Here is an 8,437-nt window from a genome sequence, read left to right as displayed (position 1 = left end):
AGGGGGGAGGGGTTTGTGCGGGGAGAAGGGTGCAACAATGAATGAATGGAATCCCAAAATCTCTGTAGATGTTCATTGAAATGAAAAATAACCTAAATTTAAAAAAAAATTAAATGTCTAATAACTTCAAACTTTATTTTAGCTATTACATTGCCTGTTGGTCCAGTTGTGAAACGTTTTGTTTTCTTTATGGTAAGGTAAATTTGATATTGAGAGCTGTAGCCCATGATCTTGTTCAGTAAGTGCTTCGACTCTTCATTTTATTTAAGCCCAGCTGTATCATTCACACAATGCAGGTTCTTGATGAGCCGTCTTCTAATCTTGATGCTAAATAATAAATATGTATGGTGAAAGGATATAATATAACCCTGATGCACGTCTTTTCTAATTTTAAACCATGCAATATTCTCTTTTTCTGTTCAGGCAATTACGTCTTCGTCTATATATAGATTTTGCATGAACAAAGTGTTTGAGAGTCCCATTCTTTTCAATGTTGGATATAATTTGTTATAGCCACACAGTTAAATGCTTTTGTACAGTAAACAAAATAGAGATAAACATCTTTCTGGTATTCTCTGCTTTCAGTCACCCTTCTGACATCATCAATGAAAAATCCCTTGTTCCACAGTTTCATCTGGAGCTGGCTTAAATTTCTTTTGTCTGACATTAATGATATTTCCACATTCTGCTGGATTACCTTTTGTGGGGGGAATAGGTACAATTATTGATCTCTTCCAGTTAATTGTCTAGGAAGCTCTCTCTCAAATTTCTTGGGAGACACTAGTGAGTCAGGGCCACATATGTTAGTTGAACAACTTCAACTGGTATTCTGTCAGTTTCTGTAGCTTTACTTTTCATTAATACCTCCAGTGTACTTTGGCCTTCCTGTAACAGTAATAGTTCTTGACCATATGCTACTCCCTGTAATGGTTCAGTATTGACCAATTCTTTTTGGTCCAATGTATTCTCTCTTTTTTGGCATAATTATTCTTTCAGCTTGAGAGATGCTAGATGTGTTCTTTCCTTTTGGTTAGCTAACTCCAGAATTTTGCACCTCCTGCTATAATAATTTGGACATTTTGTTATAATACTGTGTTTGTCTGCTTACGTTGCTCTTTGCAGTATTTTTTCTGCTGTCTTATTTCATCATTTCTTGCTTCCACTTTAGCTTATTAAGGGTCAAGAACAAGTTCCAGAGTGTCTTCTGACATTTATGGTTGACCTTTTACTGAGCTTTTACCTTCTTCTTGTATAATGTCCTTGGTTTCATCCCATAACTTACCTGGTCTTTGGTAATTAGTCTTCAATGCATTAAATTTGCTCTTGAGATGCTTTTAAGTTCAGGTGTGATAAACTCAAGGTCATATGTTGGTTCTCAAGGACCTGTTTTACTTTTCTTCAGCTTCAACTTGAGGTTACATAAGAGTATTTGATGGTCTGTTCTGCAGTCAGTTACTGGCTTTGTTCTGAATGCTGATAGGAAGCTTCTCCACCTTCTCTTTCTCCAGACAGAATTTTGTACAGCCCATCAGGTGAAGTCCATGTGTTGTACTGATATTTAAAATGGGGTTTTTATGTTAGTATTTTTATAAGGTATTTGCAAAGAATAAATCATTGATTGTACAAAATTCTATTTTGTGAAACTTGACCTCATTTCTGTCACCAATAGCATATAACAAACAATCCTTTTAGGGAACTCTGTTAGCCTTTCTGGTAAGAAGTTTCATTGCTCACTCCAAACTAAAGTTCTCTAGCAGTTTGAATCTGACAGCCACTCAAAGATGGGTAATCTCCTCCCGTGCAATTTACAGCCTCTGAAAACCCACTGGAGGGTCAGTTAAGAGTCAGTTCTGACTCCTTAGCAATGACTTTGACTTATGTTGAATTTTTCTTTGTTTCCAGCTTCTGTATGTTAGTCATCAGTTATTATTTGTGAATCTTGATTGAACAATCAGTCCATTTCAGAATACAGAAGTTGGTCATTCAAAACAAATTCATTGTTATGCAGCTGGAACAGACTCCTTTTTTATGCTCCTGTGTGTTTTTGAGTGGCTGTAAATTGCTTGGGAGGAGATTATTCATCTTCCTCCCATGAAGTCACTGGTAAATTCAAACTGCTAGAGAAGTGTAGCCTTTGTATTAGGAGCACAGCTCTCTACAGACTGTGCCAAGTATGTACTCACATGTCAAAATGGAACTGACTCATAAATGATCCTTCAGCAAGGTTTCAAAGGCTGTAAATTCCAAGGGTGAAGATTTCCCATCTTTCTCCCATGGTGCAACTGGTGGATTCACACTGAATACTTTTGGAATGGTAATGTAGTTTCTTACTAGTAGGGTACCAGAACTCATTATACCACCACAGGAGAAATCTTCAATATCTTTATCCATGTCTTTAGTTGCTGGTGAATGTATCTGAGCAATAGTCATATTAATAGGATTTCACTGAATGCATATGGATATTATCCTGTCACTGATTGCACTGTAGGGCAGATCATAAAATGTTGTGTTTGGTTTGATTGGTTGATTTTTGTGTTTTTTTTGTGTGTGTGTGTGTGTTTTTTAACCCAATGAATGTGACACCATTCCTTTACAATTTTTAATGTCTTACATTGTAGATCATATAATTGTTTGATTCAAAATGGTCAATACCAGTCCATTTCAGCTCACGAATTCTTAGAATGGTTATCTTTATGTGTTAATTTAATTTTTCCAACTTTCAATTTTTCTAGATTCATACTTCATACAGTTAATATTCCAATCATCATTGGAGTTTTGCAGCTATTTTTCTGCGCACATTAAGTCTTGCCCATCACCAAATTAAAGTCCTTCTTGTTGTGAAAGCTCTATTCCATCTGTCATTAAGGTAGCATCAATTTTGAGGAGGTAGCTCTTTCTGAGTAGGATTTTGAGTGAGTGCTTTCAGCTCAAAGGACTCAGCTTCTGGCACGAGGATTTGAGGGCTTATTATTTCAGAAGTGGGCAGCCAGTCCTGCTTCATAGTCTCTCTTGGTCTAGAAGATCTGTTGAAACTTGTCCATCATAGGCGACTCTGCTGATATTGAAAGTACTGATAGCATATTATAGCAACACATGAGTCATCATACCATGGTGAACTAATAGGGGAGTGTTGGATACTGTTGTTGTTATGTGCCGTCGAGTCTCTTGCAACTCATAGCGACCCTATGTACAACAGCTCTAAACTCTTCTCTGTCATGTGCCAATCTCATTGTCTCCAACACAGTCATCCAAATTGCCCCAGTCACTGAATCAATCCACCTCCCAGAGGGCCTTCCCCTCCTGCGCCTGCCCTCCACCCTCCCAAGCATGATGTTCTTCTCCAAGGACTGGTCTCTCCTTACAACATGACCGAAATATGTTAGACAAAGCCTCAGAATCCTTGCCTCCAAGGAGCAGCCTGGTTTAACCCTCTCCAGGATGAATCTGTTTGTTTTCTTAGCAGTCCGCAGTACCCTCAATACTCTTCTCCAACACCAAAGCTCAAAGGCATCAGTTCTCCTTCTATCCTCCTTTGTCATTGTCCAGTTCTCTGATGCATAATGTATGATTGCAAAGACCATGGCCTGTACCAGATGCACCTTAGTCTCCAGAGACACACCATTGCTCTTCAGTACCTTAGAGAGGTCCCTAAAGTACTGAAGAGCAATGGTGTGTCTCCACACATTAATAATTTTTAAAAGCTCTCTTGCTACTCTAATTTCAGTCTGATTCAGAGCTGGTAAAGTACTAGAAGACTCAGGTTTAAATCTGGATCAATTTTTAGTAAACCATCTTTTCTCCAAAGCATAATGTGGGGAGGTAGATCAATTGTGGTTTTCTTAGCAATGTATTTAGAATCATAACAACTCTTTGAAAGACAGAGAAAGAAAAATAGAAACAAAGTGGAGTAAGAATAGTTTCAGTTGCTAACACTAGCTGTGTTAGTGTTATTTTTTTTATCTCCTTTTCCTTGTTCTACTTTCCAGAGAGTGTTACAGTGCACTTATTTTATTCACACCACAGTTATAAAGTATATAGGAAATGTTTAAATCTTGCCTACTGAGGGACAGACCAAGACATCACTCAGATTTCCTCATACTCCTTACCTGAGCTGCCGGTCCCGGCACACAGCCACCATCACCAGCAAGTTTCCCAAGATTGCCATCAAGATAACGGTTGAGAGAAACATGAGCAGCAAGACTTTCTCCACTGATCCAAAGCCCTCCTTGGAACTGCAAGTCACAAAATGAAACAGGCAATTGAAAGAAACTCTGAAACTCATGAGAGTAAATCCTTCTTCTCCTAAAACCCTTCAGAAAGGTCACTTTGCCAGTTGCAGACGCACCACAGATTTCTTGTACAACTAATATATGCTAAGTTTGACCCCAAAATGTTATCTTGGTTAAGTACTGTTGTTATTGTTAGGTGCTGTCAAACCAAGCATGACTCATAGTGACTTTATGAATAACAGATCTGAACCCTGTCCTATCTTGTGCCATCCACATCATCTCTGATGCACATTAGCCCATTGCATCAGGCTTGGGAAAGTGGAAGGATGGGAAAGAAAGGAAGACTCTCAACCAAGTAGATTAACACAGTGACTACAGCAACAGTTAACTGCTACAGCTATATAACTTCTGTCTGATCCAAATATTACAGTTAAGAAAGATGAGACTCAGTACAGTGAATTTACTAGGATAACAATATATCACTGAAGTATGCCTTTTCTTCAAAGTGCTACCCCAACTTCTACTCAGCAATGTATTTTTTCACTTTTGCATTAGTATTATTGAGTCTGCTCAAAGGTTCAAATCCACCATCTCCTTTAAGAGTAAAAGTTGAGTTCTTTCCTGGGTGATTTACAGCCTCTGCAAACCTGTGGAGGTTCAACTGGCATCAGTTCTGAGCCAATACATATTAACAATAACAGCATTCAACTACATTGGAATCTCTATGTTCTTGTTGTTGTAATCTGTGGAGTCAGAACCAACCCATAACTGACCCTTCGGCAGGTTTTCAGAGGCAGGTAATTGCACAATCCTTTTCCTGCAGAGAAGCTGATGTCCTCAAACCATGTGCCTCTGGGATTGCATCACAGGTCCTTGCCACTGGGCCATCAGAGCTCCAAGAGGCATATAATATTTATTTACTGACATATTATCTGTGAATGCAGCATGCACAATTTTTATGCTAGTCAGAATTCAAATTACCATTTTTCGTTCAGCCAACATGGTAATGCATTTGATCTATGATGGCGTTGGATGAATGACAGACGATGACTTGAAATCAGATCAGCATAACTAAAATCACTGACTGGTGACCTGAGAGGTCAGCAGCATAAAGGGTCAGGGCCTTGTTTCCATCACCTTCACCCCAGATAGAGAGAGTGCAACAGTCAAGAAGAAGGTGGTCTCCCACTGCCCTGTGCACTAGTATCTCCAAGGACAATTACAAACTTAAAAAGAGGTGGATGCAGGCAAGAGAGATTCCCAACAAGCTAAAGGGTAACTGAGAAGGCAGCTGCATAAAGGTATGTGGTAGTCTTGCTGCCATAATCCCCACACTGGATAGAGAGAGTGTAGGAGCCAGACAGAAAGGGGTCTCCTACTGCCCTGTGCATCAGCATCACCAAGGGCAATTCAAACTTTGTAAATACATAAATATAAAATAAAGAAAAATAAACAAGAAACAAAACCAATTAAAAACTTTAGAAGGGGCAAGTGTAGGCAGGAGAGATTCCCAACAGGTTGTTGGAGACTGAGAGGGCAGAAGCAGAGAGCGTTTGGGCCTTGCCCACCTTACCCTTTACCAGAGAGAAAGCAATAGCCAGGGGAAATTGGTCTCAGGCAACACTGTAGTCCATCAAGGCCAATTACAAATTTTAGAGAATCTCAGGTGATATGCCTGCAGGGTTGCACTGCAGTCCAGAAAAAAATGGAAGGACTTTAGAAATGGTACACTTTTTCACTGTGCAGGACCAGAAAGTACTCCTGGTATAGTGAGTTGTCCTCCACCCATAAAGAGAACATTTTTTCTGCAACTAATCCATTGCATCATAAAAATAAAGAACTGTTAATAACCCACTTACATACATTAGAAATTAGCTATCACATACCACAAAAACCATCACAAAATGTCAAGAAAGCAGTGGGCAGTTTCAAACATTGTGAAAAAAGCAAAACAAGCCCTCTTCTAAAAAAATCAGACCCAGTGAATACTCCAGAGACAGAAGTGCAGAAGAAATATATTGACATGGAGTCATATGAACAGCTGTAGAAGAAGGTACAAATGATGGAAGGAAGAATGGAAGCCACAGATAAAGAGAATACTCCAGGGTCAGGAAACCAGAAAAAAATATATTGATGTGGAGGAATATGAACAACTATGGAAGAAATTGAGAAAGATGGAAGGAAGAAAGAATTGAAACTATAGATAAATGTGTACAAGAACTTATAAACTTACACAAGACATGGAAGGTACAGCCAACACAGTAGTGGAAAAATAGAAATGCATGAAATGGTATTAAATAATATCAAGACTGAAATGGTAGACGTTTCCAACATGCTGGAATAGCAAAAAAGGGGAAAAAAACCGTAAGAGGTAGAATAGAGAGTCAGTGAGCTGGAAGATAAGAACCTTAATGCGAACATACAAGAAAAAAAAAACAACAACAGAGAGGAGATGGAAGAAAAATAAGGAAAACATTAGAATCACATGACATAACATCACAAGGAACAATGTACTTATGATTGCAATTTCAGGAAACAAGGGGAGCAGGGAAAACACTGAGAAAATTATGGAAAAGGTCTAGAAGAAAATTTCCCAGCCCTTAAAAAGAATAAGGAAATCCACAGTCAAGAAACTCAGCAAGCCCCAAATAGACTAAACTGCAAAAGAAAATCCATAAAAACATCACAGTCAAATTAATGAAAATCTAAGATAAGGAAACAATACTAAAAGCAGCATGAGAAAAACAAAGAGTTACCTATAAAGGAGAATGAATTAGATTAAGTTTTGTGTTCTCAGTAGAAACCATGTGAGCAAGAAGGCTTTAGAATAGCATACACAGAAGTTTGAGAGAAGAAAACCTGCCAGCCTAAGCTCCTGTACACAGCAAAGCTCTCCATCAAATATGAATGAAAAATTAGGTAATCTACAGGAATACAGAATTCAAGGTATTTGTGAAAACAAGACCAACTCTACAAGAAATTCTATGGGGTGGCACTTAAGGACCACTAGAGAGTCCTTCATGCCACACAGAGATCAACCAACATGGTGAGCTGCGGACAGTAGGATTTAAAATCAGAACTTTTGTTGGAGCAGTTCCTTTTGGAGCTACAGGAACACAAAGCCATGCCCCGGATCCAGTCATCACCCAAAGCCACCAGCCGAGCTGCTTTGGGACTAATCTGTCAAGAGAAAGGCCAGTGGGATCCTGACTGGGTTTTCTGGGGCACTGCTGATTACCTGGAAGAGCATGCAAAGGCAAGCCCACTGGTGGGGAACTTGGCTGAGCTCTCTTGTGCTATACCCCTGCCCAGGAACAAGCCAGCCAGTGGTAATCTGTCTGAACTTTTGTGGACTCTGCAGACCAGCCAGATATGAGTGGGTTGGTGGGAATTTGACTTTGACTTTTTGGGTCCTATTGGACCCAGGACCCTGCTTGGTCAGGGGCTGCTGTGTGAGGGCACCTGCATAAGTGCCACTGAGCAGGGACCACTGAGTGAAAACCACTGGGTGGGAGATGTGCAAGTGAGGTCCCCCAACTGTTTGACCTGCCCTTGCAATCACTCTAATCCCATGCCTGCCTCACCCCATTTGGCTCCACACCAGTGCCTACATGTCCAGTCAATCAGCTTGCCTTTAATCAGAAGCACCTTGACCTGTTTTACTAACAAGAGGTTGGTCTGAACTGACATTTCCCTGAAGTCAGAAGTTCTGAGAAACACACAAGTGGGGTAGCTGCCCAGCTGATCTCCAGAGCATTGTCTTCAGATCAAGAAAATATGGATGTCTTGAAGAAAGCAAGCTATCCCACACAAATGCAAAGCAAGATGTCACCCCCAAAGGGTGACACAGTATCAGTGGATTTCTTAAAGCCAGAAAGTCTAATGGAACTTTCTGACACAGAATATAAAAGAAGAATGACTGAATAAATTCAATGGATAAAAGGAAAACTTGAAGAATTACAGGATACTATAAGCAAAACACTAGGAGGAGCTAAAAAAAAATCCAGAACAATGCAGAGAAAACATGTGAGGCATTAGCGGCACTAGAAAAAACAAGAAACCAGTAACCAAAATATAAGGTCCAATGTTTCAGAGGCTATCAACATGATGGAGGGACACATGAGCAGAGTTGAAGAGAGGGAATACAGAACCAGTAAAATTGAAGACAGAATTGTCACCACTGATCAGCTAGAGCAAAAAGCAGACTC

General features: G+C 39.7%; 1 protein-coding gene across 3 annotated transcripts in view; it reads right to left on the bottom strand.

The window, feature by feature from the left end:
- The window catches only part of HTR4 (5-hydroxytryptamine (serotonin) receptor 4, G protein-coupled), a 313,497-nt gene that overhangs the window by 149,410 nt on the left and 155,650 nt on the right, over positions 1-8,437 (bottom strand). For all 3 annotated transcript variants that reach the window (XM_006893718.1, XM_006893720.1, XM_006893719.1), the window contains one exon: positions 4,107-4,232. In XM_006893718.1, the coding sequence (XP_006893780.1) occupies positions 4,107-4,232 (126 nt within the window). The remainder of the gene's footprint in view (positions 1-4,106; positions 4,233-8,437) is intronic.

This window comes from Elephantulus edwardii, unplaced genomic scaffold (genome assembly GCF_000299155.1).
Source record: "Elephantulus edwardii isolate Elephantulus edwardi_28Jun2011 unplaced genomic scaffold, EleEdw1.0 scaffold00130, whole genome shotgun sequence".
Classification (NCBI taxonomy): Eukaryota; Metazoa; Chordata; class Mammalia; order Macroscelidea; family Macroscelididae; genus Elephantulus; species Elephantulus edwardii.
Note: the sequence above shows the minus strand (reverse complement) of the source record. Positions and strands in the feature narration are given on the sequence as shown.